The sequence below is a fragment of the Maniola jurtina genome, chromosome 13 (genome assembly GCF_905333055.1).
Source record: "Maniola jurtina chromosome 13, ilManJurt1.1, whole genome shotgun sequence".
Taxonomy (NCBI): Eukaryota; Metazoa; Arthropoda; class Insecta; order Lepidoptera; family Nymphalidae; genus Maniola; species Maniola jurtina.
In genome coordinates, this window is record NC_060041.1 from 9,348,163 (window position 1) to 9,365,843 (window position 17,681).

Sequence of the window (17,681 nt, forward strand, 5' to 3'; positions counted from 1 at the left end):
CTGGGAACTATTCCTATAGATACAATACACAATAACACTAACGTGAACCACAGTACGGCAACAATAGAAACGCAGCTCTATTTATCTGCTCTATAAGTTCAATTTACAATAAAATTATTTGTATATAGAGCATTCTACGCCGGACAGTTTTGGAAGGAAGCGTTTTCCAATTGAATATCAATCTTATCAATCAAGGAAGAGGGTTTCTTATCGATAGTGAGTAATCGGTGGAACATTAGGTAAATTGCTTAATGCCCTCTAAACGGATGGTGTAGTAATGTTTTGTTTTGGGGTAAGTACCGAGTATTGTACGAGAAGAATTCAAATAGATGTTTGTTTATTGAGATGTGTAGCAAACAGAATTAAAAAAAAAACTTCATTTTGTTTTGAATAATGAATTAAGTCTGTAAGAGAGATCTTACAATGGTGTGTAATAGACTACATTTCATCCTGAAACATCATAAAGTTCCCACGGTATTTTTAAATCCTAAATCCAAGGTCATGAACACAAGTGCGGGAAGTCATTTATACTACTAATAGGTCCGTCTATATCCAGCTAAGGTACAAAATGGCCGAATCAATTTTACTGAAAAATCAACACGAAGGCGTAGCCTTAACCCTCAGTGATCTACAAGTCTCAGTAAAATAATGTAATTTATTATTAGATTTAGGTTTTTAAAATCCCGTGGGAACTCTTTGATTTCCCGAGATAAACAGTCTAGTCTGCAGGTCTTTAATAATAATTATACCCACGTAACATTTACGTCGATTTGATGCTCCAGTGCGATGTGATTCAAGGGCAAACCAATAAACCAACAAAAAGTAAAAATACACTTTTGCTTTAAAAGCGTTAATTAGTATTAGACAAGCGCTTTGTCACAATCACACCTGATGGAAAGTGACGATGTGGCATCAGATGGGATGCGTTTTCCTAGAAGATGCCTATTCACTCTTGTTTTAAAGATACCCGGATTGTAATTGGTAGGGAACACAGTTCACGGAAGAGTATTCCAAACCTTAGCCATGCGTATGAGGAATGATGACGCAAAACGTTTCGTGCATGTAGATGGATTGTCGACGACATAAGGATGGAAACTTCGTTTTTATGGAAGCGTAGGTAGTGATTCATTATTTTTCAATAAGTATCTAAATTTTTATTGTAACTTACCTAATATATTCTAAACGGTCTATTGATGCACTTATCGACATCCTATTACTGGTAACTATCACAACAGGATACGCTATCGGGCGGTCGCCGGTTCGGGTGTGCCGAAAATATTGACGCAACTATATAACGACGAGAAATTGTTTGTATAGTCGGTATCTGCTAATGCCCACCGGATGGCACTTACACGTGGATCGATCGATTTGTTTTTAAATGCTCTCCAAAGTTTCACAATAATATTATCGATATGAATTATTTAATTACTAGAGGATGTCCACGACTTCATCCGCGTAGATTAAGTTTTTTAAAGATCCCGTGGGAACTGTTTGATTTTCCGGGAAAAAAGTAGCCTAGGTCCGTCCCCGGGATATAAGCTAACTCTGTACCAAACGTCAGAATCGGTTAAACTCTTGGGTCGAGAAAAGGTAGCAGACAGACAGACAGATACACTTGCGCATTTATAACATGGATATGGATTAAAAATATTCAAACTTACCTACATCATCACTAGTCACTATCATCGCCAGATTCACTCTGGAAGGAGAACGGGTCTCCTTTCAGAATGAGAAGCTACACTTATCACGTTATTGGCAGACTTTACACGTCACCTTTGAGAACACTATCGCGAACTATCAAGCATGCAGGTTTCTTCGCGATGTTTTCCTTCACCGTAAATGCACAAGTAAAACTCCGAAAAGTTTTTGGGGAATTTTTGACCTTAGCGATTAGCTGAAAAACACATAAAGGAGGTGTTTCAATGAAACTCTCTAGTTCTTGCGAATGCTTTACTGATAGAAACGAGAAAAGTATAGACCTTCTTCTCAGACCAGGTCGCGGCCGCGTTTGGAACCTATAGCTTTAGTCTTGGATTGACATGTACATAGAGATTTTATAGTTTTCAAAAACATATTTTAACACCAACAACGCTTCTACTATTTTTTAGACTTATATTAAACGGTTGATATTGTATATTATGGCTCTACCTATGGCAACAGCTGTGCCTCCTATAATAATAAGTGTTACATTTTAAATAAAAGACAGAATTTAACTTTTTGCTCTAACTTGAAGTTTATACCAAAGTAAGGTATTGTTTTAAAAATATGATTTAGTAAAATACTTTGGGAACATTTGCATTTTTATAAAACTATTGATATTATCGTAATTAATGTGAACGGCTAAATTTGACCCCGTATCGATAAGGCGGGCCGTTGACTTCACTTGTTTTTTTTAGTAACGATATTTGGTAAAATCGATAATAAATCACAATATTTTTTCCTTAGGTATTGCGTCAATGCGGAAATATGTCAAAACAAAATTGTATAACAGGAAATTGCTTTGTATAAGGGAAGAATAAAAAAGAATAAATAGAAAATTACATATAACTAGCGACCCGCCTCGGCTTCGCACGGGTGGACACTACCACGAAAAATCCTATCTATTTTCCGGGATAAAATATAGCCTATACGGATTCGGAAGAATCCCTCTAAGTAATGGTAAAAGAAATTTTGAAATCGGTCCAGTAGTTTTTGAGCCTATTCAATACAAACATACAAAAATACAAAGGTTTCCTCTTTATAATATTAGTATAGATAAAAATGATATTTTTTATTTAAACAACCTTTTACGTGAATCTGCGAGTGGAATGCCCTTCCTATACTGAGAAGAACCAGTTCATTTTTTTTTATGTATGTTACCCGATTACTCTAAGACGCCTGGACCGATTTGGAAATATTTTTTTTGTTTGAAAGGGTATTGGTGTTGGGTAAGGGTTGCAGGTGGTCCCATGTCCGATATTATAAATTTTATTCAGCCAGCTGTACTAAGCGACTGTCGATGCCATCTATCGTTTCGTGTCGTCCGAGGTAAACTCAACATAACAAAGTGATCACTGATCACGCTCAAGATGTAGGTGGCCTAGACCGGAACAAATAACTGTCTGTTGTATACCAATACAATCTGTCAGGTGAGGTGATCGAACCTACCACCGCTGCATACATATAACGGGTTAACGAGCCGTGCTTCTGCCTTCTGGCATAAATTGTACTAGTTGCCAAAGCCAAGTGCAACCTCTCAGCTGAGGTATCGGCACAAACCATTACAATAACAAAGGGATGAATAACTCGAATATTAAAATCCGTTTGTTTCCGTGTCAAAAAATTAATATTAACGATATCTTCAACAATGAAGTGGTGGAAAAAAAAGGGAATAATTTATGCGAGACATTTCTTTTGACGCCTTTGTTTTTGGGCTGCAGATATTCAATTTAATTGAATTATTTCAGTGGCGTGTTTGTCGGGAGCGGTTTTTTTTTTCACTTTTATTTTCGCTCGGAGTTATAAAACTTTGATTGAGTCGACGTTATTACCGATTACTTCAGCCTGTCGATCAGCGACGCCTCCTCTAAGCGTATCGAAACTTGTATCCATTATTTACGAACCTAGTAAGTACTTTAAGTGTTAATAAATCAACATTTCTTTGAAGTTTTGAAAAAACAGCGGCATTTGCTACAGTTCCTTACAATTGCCGTCAATTGACACAGAAGCTTGCAAACCTACAGACGTATTAATATTGTCCTATATAAAAGTTGAATAAAGAAAAAAATGAATCAGTATTCGCTATTAAAAGTCCCGTATCAATAGATCAGCTCCGATTAAAAGCAGCTGGACATTCGAATTTACATCGGCTATAAATGGGTGGCGTACGACCAATAACATCGCACAAATTTCGTTATAGTCTGAAAATTCTTGTGAGCAATTTTGTTTCTTTTGCAATTGAAACAGAAACCACAGTTGCGTATAAAGCTTTCATGATAAACATACAACTACTGTGGCGATACTTAAAATTTCGATTGAATGGTATTTTATTAGGAACCGGTTAGAACCGGTTTGGAACCCCACGACACGTGGTCAGAAGCTTTTTGTCATTCAAAGTATTAAAATTATCGGTTGTTTTGTCCCACAATGTATTGTGTCCAATGTCCTCAAAATTGATGATTTATTTTTATTTGCAGCTGATCTGACTGCAGCCAAATAAACGATGACTAATTTCACAAATCCAGTTCTGGACATACACATTTCGGAAGTCCAGATTTAAATAATTTAAAAAAATGTGATTAAAAATGTTGCGATCCTATTTGTTATCGTATAACCATAACAACTGCAAAATCTAGACCTGAGCAAAATCAAAAAGATTAATACCAAAACATGGAAAAATCTTTTCAAATCACGGAATTCCTATTAGTTTCCAAGAGTTTTAAAGTTTTCAGTAAATAAAGCTACGAACAGTCAATACACGGTGAGTGGAATATCAATCATGGCAACTTAGCAAAGATACGGCTTCATACTCTCAGGGGAAATCTATCAAGAATTTGACTTTTCTGGAACCTGTACACTCTCTTATAGTTCTATTATGAATACAAAAGATTTTCACAAATAGCCAATTTTGAAAACTGAAGTTTTATTAAAAATACATCAAGGTTATTGCAAAGTGTAGTTCAGAGATGAATCTGTATAAATCTTAAAAGTCTGGAACAAAGAATGAAAAGCAAATTCCTTATATTACGTAGGTTATTTTCTAAGTTGTGTGAAAATAGGTATGCAGATAAAATTCTCCTTTAATTTAGTAAATATAATACGGTTTGTTATGTAGACTTGACCCCTCCCTTCTTTGTAATAGCGTCTACCACAACAAAGGTAGAATATAGGGATAATATTATTCTCAATAAACATCACCCATATCGGGCCTATAAAATGTATCAAAGGATTTCATTATTTCGAAATTCGCAACTGTACTTCCCTCGCCAGGAGACTCCCCATGAATTCTTAATGAGCAAATTAACAGCACCTATTGTTTAGCACCGATGTTTTTTTATATTAGAATATTAATAACCTTCCCCATTGTCTCAGGGATCCGAGGGTGCGAAGAAAAATGTTCCACCATTCAAAAGTAGAAACGGGGGGTAGAAAGTTTGATTTGATTGATTTTTGCATTAATTTCAATAAAAAATAATGAACAGTCTTGTTTTGGACATGACGTAATTGCGTTCGGGAAGTTCTTTTGTTTCAAATGTTTTACGACAGCAAAATATTTTAAAATTGAAAATAATTTGAATCATGTTTATCAATATTTTATTCTCATCCAATAATAAAAAATAATACTTAATCATTACAATAGTATCTTAAGAATTATCGGAAAATATTTGTCTTGGCTTTATGGGAAACAGATAATCTTGAATATTATTAGAATTATCTTTTCTTTATCATGGTTAGGTACCTATAGGTAATTGCAAGATATTCCAATTGGATTAATGCATGCTGATAAAATACCATTTGAAGAAACGATAAGGGCCGCTGTTAGCGAGAAACCAATAAGTTCGTAACAGTACAGTCTCACAGAATTTGTCGATTCCTCAGAATTCGGTGGATCAGACAATAGTCCCCTTAATGGTAATATAGAAACAGATAGGGCATTATACCGATAATATGTCACAAATCATCTTCTACGCTACACAAACTTTATAATGAATTGACATATTCTGAACACGTGTTACTTGCTACGAACTAACGCGCACCGACATATGACAACGTGCATGATTAGTCTCCAGTCCAAAATAAACCTTATCAAGAAGCGCATTCAGCTAAATTTCATTCAACTCTATAATTACATTACATACAATTACGCTATCGGAAATTAGTTCTTATTGGTATATATCGAAGAAAGTGTTTCGATTATTTCATTGAGAACTGTACGAGTCATTATCGTCTGGAGTACGTATTCTAATAAGAGGTGTAATAATATGTGAAGTGATTGTTATTTCGATCGGCGCTTATGCGTCTACTGTTTCTTCGACATGTTAAATGATATCTTTGTCCTTCTCTTTTTGTAGTCAGAACTTTTATATTTTCATCTATTTGGTCTGTGCGTCTCTTTGTCAGGTTGTGTGCTTTATTCAGAAACTATTATGGCTAGAAAGTTAAAATTCGTCCCAGTTATAGAAATAAATGGACGTGAAATCAGGTACCAATTTCAAATGAATGACAACATACAAACAAGTCAAACTAATAAAAAGCTTTAAAAAACAATGAAATAGGCCTGCTATTAATATAGCAATTCTTATAAATGAAAAAAAAAAAATATCAGGTACATATTCTTGTTTATTATGTTAAAATTAATGACGATTCACACGATGTAGGTACATTTATCTTAATATTATCATGTTAAGATTATTGGGATCCATCATGTTTTATGTATAGCGATATAATGAATTCGACTTGGTATTAGAATTAGGTTATCAATATTAATTAGCTATTACAATAAATGGCCTCCGCAGTTCCCGGAGGCGTTGATGCGTTTAATTAAAATGTAATGAACATATTGATTGCAGAATCTAACATAATATAAATATCATAAGCTTATCTTTATACAACATTTTCTTTGAATGCTATTAGAGTAATCACTATTTTTCTCCTTCAGTCAATCGTTTGGTATTATACATTTATATATTTTTGTGTCAATTGGGTTGTTGCCAAATGTCATTTCCAGTAAGTTTCTTATTTACGAAAGTTCTGCTTGCCGTTTTTTGAAAGTGATAGATGTAATAACGTTCGAACTTTTGTACCGTCATTTGATTTGTGTAGTATATCAGAATAGAAATGTATTCGACGATCGTCTGGTGCAATGACCAGAGTGCCGAGTGCCTGCCTGCTACATCCGCGGTTTCTTTTCAAGCTGTTTCTTCTAGTTTTATTTTGAAGTCTTCGAGTTCCTAAATACTAACATTTTTATGATACAAATCAATATAAACGTGCTTAGTAAGAATACAAGTAGAAGCTAAAATACGAATTAAAAAATATAGAGCCAGCAGAGCGATGTTCCTGATGGAAATAGTTTCCACATCTCAACGATATATCGAATATCAACGCTTTTTCACGTTATTATGATATTTTAAAAGCACTGTCGTAACTAATGATGTTGTTAATCGACGAACACTTAAAAATGAAAACAAAGTAACTAAGGAAAATAACTATAAAGTTTCACTTTTAAAATTGAGAGTTTAAACTATTAGATTTGAATAAAACATGCCAATAGTTTATATGAATTCCGAATCACATCTTCGTTCTTTCGGCATAATGTGTCACCATTTGAATTTTTTCAGCTTGACTCAGTTATGTAAACTACTGACTAACAAAATGACTAAAGCGTACAATATGATATCATTAGAAGGCCTAAATCGACGTAGTATCTTCGACGAATCGCTTATCTTTAATGTTATCTGTAAATTTATAGGCTTCTCTTAATACCCTGAAATATCTCAGGGTTGTACTAAAATGGATAGTGATGGTAGAAATAGCTTAATTTAATAACAGCTAGTAAGATAACAAAATAGTTAATAGTCACATGAAGTTTGAAATTGATTAATTTTAATTACTGAATTTGAATGCTTCTTACTACTTGCAGTAATTAGCTCAGCATATTATAAAAGTGGCGAATTAAAAAAAATCTTTTGTCACGAAAAAGGGTTTCGTATTAGATCAATTAATAGACTTTGTGTTAATAGCTGAAAATGTTAGTGACGTATGCTGTAAAACCGAGAATTACAGTTTTAAAAGAAACAAAAGTTCGAAAATAAGCAAGTCTTTGAAGATAAATAATTTATTGCTCCACTAAAACCTGCATAAGAAAGAAATGTTGATAAACATCGAACATTAAATATGTAACTGTTGACGATCGTAAAAGATGGAAGCCAGACGTAGTACATACATAAATATCACTTCGTAGGAAGTATAACTTTTATTAGTTTGGCGTCGTAGAGCCGTACTTACGTTCGGCAAATTAAAAATAAAAAAGAATCTCCACGGACAATTTGCATGGAAACACATTCGTTTGATCTGTAATCTCGTCTTTTGAACGGCGTTCGACTTAACTGATCACGATGATTTTTCTCAACGCATGAGATACATTGATATACGGGGCCGTAAAATCCTCTTAGCGAAGTGGATATTAAGATACTCTCGATATTATCAGCATCCCGTGCGCGCGCGTCGCGTTCCGCTAATAGATCCAACAGGTGTGCCGCGGGGTGGTCTATTCGGGCTACGAATTTTTTGTTTACGTTTCACGAATTTATCGCATACGTTGACGTCTTGAGGCGCTTTTTTGATTCATGCTCGCTGTCGCTTTTTAATACTGATTTACAATAAAAACAGAAATGTTTCACCGGCGATTGATGCTAGTTATGATTAATGTCGAGCCTTTGATGTCGGCAGCTATGAATCTATCGAGGCGGCTTCTGAATATCGACGCTCAGTGTGTATAAATAAACTAGCGTGAGTTGTACGCGAGTCTCGGATTCGTTCAAGTTAATTATGAGCTTATTAAGGTGCTCGCTTACAGAGCACCGATAACGTTTAATTTTGATACCAATAACGCGAAAATTATAGACAGATAAAATGTAATTTGTAGAACTCTGTAATCTAAGCTGAAGTACGTCTTGAGAGATTCTCCCACAGTTGGTATGTTTTCAACATCAACAAAAAAGCCAATACATCCAATTTGAGAACGATTACTAAATTCCGATAGTTAATATGAAAAACTCAATTTACCATCGACGTTACACACGCTACGTTGTCACGGTAGGGGCAAATTGCTCTTTTTTGAACCGTTAAAATTAGACTAATCAGCATTGAGTACAAAGAATCACATCGCTTTCATCATCGACACGATGATGTTTACTTCGTATCTTCCAAGAAGCCGACCCCAACATTCAATACTTGGAAATAAATATGTGAGTTTGACATTTGCTTTCATGTACGCTCGCATGTTTCGTGTGTAATTATGGACTTCGGTGCCGGTAGTTGTCCTTATAGCTATCCTGTTAGAGTTGAGTTTCGCTCGTCAATTTTATCTAGTTTTTTGTTATTAAATTATCGTGCGTGGCGATTTCAGAGATGATAGGTTTGGTTTGATGGGGCGTCTGATTGCATCTCTTGTCGACGTTTCGAATCCGTTGCTTTCTCTTTGATTGACTGCTATTAAAGGCGCGTTTGTCTTGTTTGACGTCTACGAGGTCAAAGGCAATCAGAGGCTGCACATTGGTTTCAAATTCGCATGAATCATTTGCGTTTCAGAGCAATAATGGAGCAATAATAGGCGTATTTGTCATTTAATCTCACGCTATTCGATCATTTCGAAGCTAAATAGTATATGTATTGAATAGCTTTATCATTCAACTAGATAAAAATGATAATATGCTGTTTACAAGTACATAAAATATTAAAATCTAAGTTGGTAGTCATATTCAATATGTCATTAGTCATTTTGCGTTCAAAGATTATTCACTGCCGAACCAACAGTAAGTTTACGACAGTCAAAACCTAATAAGAGAAACGCGTGCGCCGACCAAAAATAACAAAATTAAAATAAATCGAACGACAGACAGTCGTCATAAACTAATTTCGAGTGTTTTCCTTTTTGTGTGCACAAAAATAGCGTCATCACTCTTTCATGTCCCGCTCTGGAGTGACATTAAGAATTTACAGTTCAGGATTTAGTGCTACGCCATCTATGCGATTGAGTTGAAAGTCTGAGCCATGCCTGACAAAAGGTCTAGTTTAAGATTTTTCATTCTTTCTAAGACAGGTTTCAAGTTCTTTGCATCTTTAAATTGTTCAATACTCTAAAATAGGTTTGTACATACATTCAGTCGTTAGTTACATAGGTGAACCGAATCACTACGAGAGTTGAATTGTTAAGCCGCATAGCATTAATTGAAAAGCATCGTTTCAAATGTTTATGTTAAGGAGAATTTGTTTGCCTTTTGTTTGCGAAATTTTTGAGTCAAACACAACACCGAGAAGCAGTAGAAAGTTACGTTCACAATTAGCTTTTTTATAGGGCTTTTTTGACAGTTGTCTTAACGAAGTTAAATGGAAATTGCGATCCAATCAAAACCAATTCACTGAAGCCATAATCAAAAAAGTTGTTTTCAGAACTGAATCGTTTATCGGTTGTCATCAAAAAGAAATAACATTTCAACCCTTCTATGCCACTTAATTAAAATCGAGTGAGATCTCGGAAAAAGAAACGAAAACAAAAACTGAGGGAAAAAGTTTGTCACTTCGTTCGATAGGGTTTATAAAAAAATTATGAAAACTCGTTTCGATGGGGAAAATGAGAATCATAGAAATCAAATTTGTAATGTTGATTTTTTGGGGTTCCGGGTCTGGCGTAAACACTCATACACTGCCTAGTTTACCATTCTGTATACCTATTTTGCATACTTATATCTTTAAATACAGTCGAAAACATAAGCTCAATTCAATTTTCGTTTGATTGTCTCGATGTGACCTCAGTAAGTAACAGAACAAACTAGTAACACAATGTAACAATGAAACAATTCAATTACAATCTTTATTATTATTTTATTATAAGCCCTGACATGCATAATTATAGGTAATATATCTATCTTTATATTTTTTGTATGTCTATACAGTACGAAAAAATTGTTAGTTTTTAACCGACTTCCAAAAAGGATTAGATTCTCAATTCGGTGCGTTTTTTTAATTAATGAGATATTCAAACATATGAAACTGAACACCAGAACCGAACCTTCACTACCGCAATACTGACATCAAAAGACCCGTATCTTAGTTAAATGTTTCACTTATAATTTATAACAAACAAGTTGGTTTGAATATTGGATAGAATCAGGCGTTACTTTGCGGAAGTTCATGTTTAGCAAGAAACAGTTAAAAATTATTTTGCTATAATCCGCCAACAGGATAAATCTGTATGGTCAAACATGCAGTTACAAGCTAAGCACCGCTTACCTCCCCAACCAAGCAATAAAGCCAAGTTCCCAAGCAAGCACTGCCACCACCATTCACATGCAACACCACACAAGACTTTTCCACTACTCTCGACGCACGTTTCGCCCCGACACCGGAGCATCCTCAGGAGATTTCGACTTTACAATGCTGTATTGTCAAGTTGGTTTGAGATTTCTTAGGTTTTATAATATATGCTAAAACTACTTAACTTTATAGTGATAATTACCTTTTATTATTTTACTATTACAGATTATAAACATGATGTTTCAAATCTAACCAGCTTGGCTTCGATTGAAGGGGTTGGCAAACAAGAAACAATATATTACTGAACAAGAAACAAGAATGACATAATATGACTGTGTGAGTGTATGCTGTATGTGTGTATCTACTCAAGTAATCCTAACATTCATGGCTCTGATAAAATAGAGAAATAGCGATCTTGTTCCATAAAGCCTAATTTAACATCTTCAACTGGCTATTCATATTTAAATTTTCATATGCAAGTTTCGAGTTCAAAATTAACTCAACGCTTTTCCAACCATATTGAATTTACAGCGATTCCATGTAAAGAATATTGCAAAGCCTAAACTGATTTTGTGTAGATTCCATTTACGGCACTGAAAAATAGCCTATTGAAAGATAAAGAAATAAAGCCTCCAATTCACTACAACACAGATTTCGGCGATTCAATGCATTAATGACGGCTCGTGAATGGGAAGAATTCAGTTGCACCGTCCGTAGCTATTCAGTCGGTGCATGGTTTTTGAATTAATTCGTTTTTGCCTATTTTCCAGGGCCTTTTTAACATTTATGTGCTAGTTAGGAAAACTGGTGCTTAATGTTCATAAATGTTGAGTGCAACCTTTAGAATACCTAACATAACATAGGTATCCATACGAATATTATAAATTAGAAAGTGTCTGTCTGTCTGTTAATTTTGATGAAAATATATACAGAGATAGCTTGCCACCTGGAAACGAGCATAGGTTACTTTTTATCCCAGAAAATCAAAATGTTCTCATTTTTTAAAAACCTTAATCCAAGCAGACAAAATTGCATTATCTAGTCATAAAATATAGCTACCTAGTACGTATGCTATCCACTCCATTGATTACGAGTACGTAGGTATGTAGACCATTAAAAAATGTAATGTTTCTTACACGATAAGAAGAAATTATTCTAAAACTAAAATCTACTCAGAACGCCGTTATCAACAATAGCAAGTACCTATGTTTAACATAAGTTTATATTTGCGTTTCATACAATAAATTATCGCTATTCCTCCATACCTACGCTACGTATTAAAATTATTCAAATTCAAATTCATATTATTTTTATTCAATTAAACTTTTACAAGTGCTTTTGAATCGTCAAAATAATCTACCACTGGTTCGGAATGCCGTTCCTACCGAGAAGAACCAGCAAGAAACTCGGCGGTTGCTCTCTAAATGTACAATTTACAATAATATGCTATTTACAATTTACAATAAAATATATTCAAAATCGATCTAAGTGCACGCATAGATCATAGTCTGAATAGAGCACATTATAACAATCACGTTTTTTCGTGGTTTTGTCAACAGTATTTTACGTTTTACCTAATTCAGAAGGTAAGTAAGTACAAAATTTTAACTTCAAGCAAGTATCGAAATATCCGGTGATCGATAGTGTTACAATCAATCAATATTAACGCTCCAGTTCAAACAGGCAGTGATGTTGCATTAAAACCAATGTAGCTATAATTTAATGACCGACACCCACAATATTACGTATTGCACAAGTGTTTCTAGTGAGGAATCTGTTCACAAATACATAGTATACTTAATTGTTTTAAAGCTTATTTTGTTATTTGCTAATATACGGGCAATACAAATACACACTACCTATATGAAAATGTCAACTCTTTACATAATATTATGGTTCATGAGATACCTACAGCCCGCTGACAGGCACGGACAGACAGACGCACGGACAGCGGAGGCTTCGTAATAGGGTTCCGTTGGCACCCTTCGGGTACGGAACCCTGAAAAATATTCCTTTATTCTATAGCTAACTAGCTTTGATAGTTTAACTAACTTGTTACAAAACAAACTTGACATTGGCTAATCTTTGTAAAGCCAGAGGAGAGAGAGAGAAAAAAAACTAGCTTTTAACTGCGACTATATCCGCAATTCATATCTATTTTATAGCCTATATATAGCACTCAGGGTTAATCATCAATGAAAGAAGCATATTTTTATATTTCCTTCCTTCTGAATTGGACAAAATCTTCTCCTAATACAATTTTGTCCAAGTTGCAAGTTACCAAAGATATTTTAGCGCAAAAGGAATATAACAAAATGTATCGACTCTCTACACTTCTTTACGTATGTCACATCTGCAATTTCTACCATTATGCTTGAACGTCTTTAACCAAGTGGTCATTCTTCGAAACCCTCTTGTTTAATTGGTCCATACAGTGCTTGTTTGTAATGCCACGTGATATTTATTTAGTGCAAGGATTACCGACGTTCGGTACCGATCAATCATTCCATTGAACATATCCTGTTCCCCCGCTATAGGGCTGTCTTGATTGACTGTCGATGGTCGAGTATCGGGAATATCGATAGCTAGTTCTTGTTCTCGTAGCTGATCTTTACATAATAATATAAAACAAAGTTGCTTCCCTCCGTCTGATATCTTGAACCACATAAAAATCGATTAAACAGACTGTGAAAATCTAGCAGACAGACAAACTTTAATTCTAACTTAAGTCATTTATAATATTTGTATATTTGAATTAAAAATATAGTTTCATTTAAACAATCATATTATTTGTTACAATGCTAATAATTCTAACTAAATGAACTTGAACTTTCATATGGCTGGCACTTTTATAGATCGAAAGGCTAATAAAAAAATCTTCCATTGCTATTAAAAAGTTCAAAATAACAAACAATGATGACATTAAAATTTATTACCTATTTTATTTTAAGCAGCCGTATTTTGCATAATTATAATAATATACTCCTAGATTTTATATGTATAACGGTACTGGGTAATTGTTATTTTGTTAATTAAAAAGATAGGCAGACGTTGAAAACTGAATGCAACTACGATAGTTTAACGACCAGAACTGAAGTTTGGCTTCTGCATACATGAGACGTCTTACTGTTCTTAAAGTTTACTTGCAAATTATTGTCATCGAGACTAAATTCAAAATGTGGTCATCAGCTGCAAGGATAAGCAAAAAATGGATATTAGTTGTTACAACGAGTTTTTTAATAGTAATTTAATGCAACCTACCCTTAATTGGGTACCTAAATAGCTTAACGGTCAAAGGAACGTGCGGACTGAATTCGGAAAGGTCGGCGGTTCAAACCCTACGATGTTACGTCTCTGACATCATGTCAGAGTTTTTTCGTATAATAAGTCAAAAAAAACCCCATACCTGATGTACTATTATCGTATCTGCCTACTTCTAGCACAAGGTTTACGCTTAGTTGGACAAGAAAGGGTCATTGGTCACCATAAATATTGCTATAATTTTTTTTAAATAGTAAGCAGATCGAAAATCAGTTATCGATACTTTACCATCCCTAAATGTAGCCAACTGTCAAATCCAATTCAACGTTGCCCCCGCGCATGTAATTGATTTATTGATCGTACGTTACATTCGATACGCGATGGCTGCGCGGGCGCACCGCAAGGCTATTGCATCCTTTAACTATAATTTTCTAGCCAGTTAACCGAGTGACCTCATAGACACAACTCATCCTTTCCTATACGGGATGTAATGATATATCCATTTTGATATCTTTAAGTGTCAGCTTTATTGATGGATTCGAGATCTTTTTAGTCAATTTTGAGTATAATGATCAATATCGGATAATTCATCTATCAACATCTAAAAACATTATAAATACGGCTATAAAAGAAACATTATTTTTGTTTAATTTTAAATTAAATACGCCTTAAATATAATGAAATGTATGATTTACAAAACCAATCAAGTGCGAGTCGGACTTGCACACGAAGGGTTCCGTACCATTGTTTAAGAAATACCACTTTTTTCGTGATGTAATGACGTATTCATGGTTTTCGGATTTTCCCCTTTACTTGTGCTATGTGACAGTTACTACCTGCCACATGACTAGGTTAACAGGAAGTACCCTGTAAGTTTTAATACCTTTGACCTGTCTTGATAGACACGATAGACAGACAGACAACAAACTGATCCTTTAAGGGTTCCTTTTTTCCTACGGAAAGATGAAAAACAATAAAAAGATCACAATATATTTGCAGGCTAGAAATAATCTCTTTTTGATTGTTGTAATTGTTGCATCATCATTTATACTTCAATCAAATATAAGTTATGGCTTTTCATCTTGTCGATTAAACTAACAAGTCTTATGACATTCTTACCTCTTTTTCTTTCGCAGCCAGCTCGTTCTCCAAGTTACTGGTCTGATTGACTACAGGGCTGCTTCTCGAGGAGTTACTATTGCTCCTCGCTGTGGCGGCCATTTCTATTTTTTGTTCTATATCCTCATCAATATCCGGTGATCTTCTTTTCTCTTCTTTGATATCTGGACTAAATCTATCGGGAATTCTTGTTTCTGATGCCTGATCTCTCGTGGGTTCTATGTGAGATCCATTGGTTTTAGGGGGTACTGTTGCTTGGAGCGGCGTCGGGCTGGTGGTAGCTAGCTGTTCTTTCAGCGTCGTTACCTCCTTCTCCGCCAGGGTAGCTCGCTGTAACAAAAGAGTACAAAGATTAATTAAGTCATATTTTTTACAGCATGATCTTAAAGATTATAATCTCATATAAAAATTAGTTTCAGTACAATTTACAATTCATTGTACCATCGTTACGTTATCGCAATTTTACGATACTGCTGCAGATATTGTTATTGAGTTTATTATAATTTTGTATTTGATTTTAAGCTCAATGTCTTTTGTATTACGGGCTGTCCGAGTGCGTATTGTGCTTTAGTCTTTGCGTAGTGCAATAGAGGAAACATCGATTCGCATTCGCTTTTCCACATGTTGTGTTTAATCTAATTATTAATCAGTTCCCATAGCCTATTTGTTCTTGTGACCGGTGACGTAGAATCCTTTGTGCTACTTCCTGCCCCATTCATTGCCTGTTCATTTGGTAATCTCTAGATCTCATTAAAACGGATGCGTGATGTTGATTATTGGCCGGTACAAAAATCCCTTTTTTATTCGCTAACTACTCGACCGTTTTAGTTTTGTCTGCATTAATGGATAAAACTGCATTTTCATTACAATCTGTATTGTTTTTGTGTACAATAGCGTTCAATATTGGTGATATAGAAAGTTTAATAGGCCGCGATGATGTGTCATGTTAGCGTTAATCACCACCATCAAAAAATTAGGTGATACGAGATATTGTTAAAGCACGTTGATAATTTAAATGACTCATTGTTTACAGAATTATGAAAAGCTGTCAGTTTTAGAAATTTTGTGATCGGTTTATAGTCACCATAAAGTAAGCCAATAAAACTGATGAAATTGATCGCTTTCAAGCAAAGATTTGAGTAATTACAGCAAATGATGGAAAAATGATTGAAATGCACGCAGCGTGGGCGCGTGGCGTGGACAGATAACATCGTCTCTTGGACTTAGGGTGTTGCTAGACTGGATGAGTTAACATTACTTTTGGTTTTTATTTCCGTTAGGCGAAAATATAAGATTTGTGTGAGGCTTCATCGAGGTCATCATGATTTTGAAAAATTGTAGATAAATGATGAAATACGCAAAATGTGATATTCCAAATTGATAACTACTAACGTTTGGGTTTTTCGTAATTTTTCCTTATCACTACAATTATTATTACTATATTAATATCTAAGAACAACGTGGCTTTGCGAGCTATTAGGTAAATGTTAAAACTTTCTAATTAAAAGAATATTCTTTAGTTAATTACGATAAAATTGTAGATCATGTACATCTCAAACCTCGCCCGTTCGTCATTACACTCGACAACTTTGCTCGTAATTGGCTGCCTCTATTTCTTGTGCATTATTGCATGAAGCCTTATAGATATTGCGTCCACGCACATTTCACATGATGCGATGAAATCAGTGATTGCCGGATTAATAGCGTAGATTCAACCGACAATTAGTGCTTATCAGTCTTTCAATTCATTTGTTTGATTACCTCCTTTCATAGTTTTAAAAGCATCGGCCAATGACTGGAGAGTTATTTATTATGTTTTTAAATAGGTAATTAGAAACAGCTTTAGTAGGATTAACGGCTTTTTTATTTTTAAATCTTAGATTGAAGGATTGTTACCACAAAAATGGGAGTTTGACATGTGACACTATGTTAATTTTTTTTAGTACCACTAGATGAAGTAGTGATCACACTAATCATAATTCGATGTTAATGATAACTAATAAGGGTGTTACAAAAATCTTACATGACTATTTATTGAGATCTACAGGCTAGGGGTGAACATGTTTTATTATGTATTTACACCTGTGTGGTACTGTGTGTTCAAGCAAATAAAATTAAACTGAATTGAATCGCAATAATCGTCATTATTTCAATAATAATGATTATAATTATCATTGATATACTCGAAAACAATATTATTAACTGTAAATTGATAAAATACTGAGAGCGGTATCACAATAAAATTTTACTGCAAAGATTTTTTATGAAAGTGTCACTTTTTTGAG

At 34.5% G+C, this 17,681-nt stretch overlaps 1 protein-coding gene across 9 annotated transcripts in view; it reads right to left on the reverse strand.

Moving 5' to 3' along the window:
• Positions 1–17,681, reverse strand: part of LOC123870723 (homeobox protein cut) — a 210,189-nt gene that overhangs the window by 98,504 nt on the left and 94,004 nt on the right. For all 9 annotated transcript variants that reach the window (XM_045914110.1, XM_045914106.1, XM_045914104.1 and 6 more), the window contains one exon: positions 15,397–15,726. In XM_045914110.1, the coding sequence (XP_045770066.1) occupies positions 15,397–15,726 (330 nt within the window). The remainder of the gene's footprint in view (positions 1–15,396; positions 15,727–17,681) is intronic.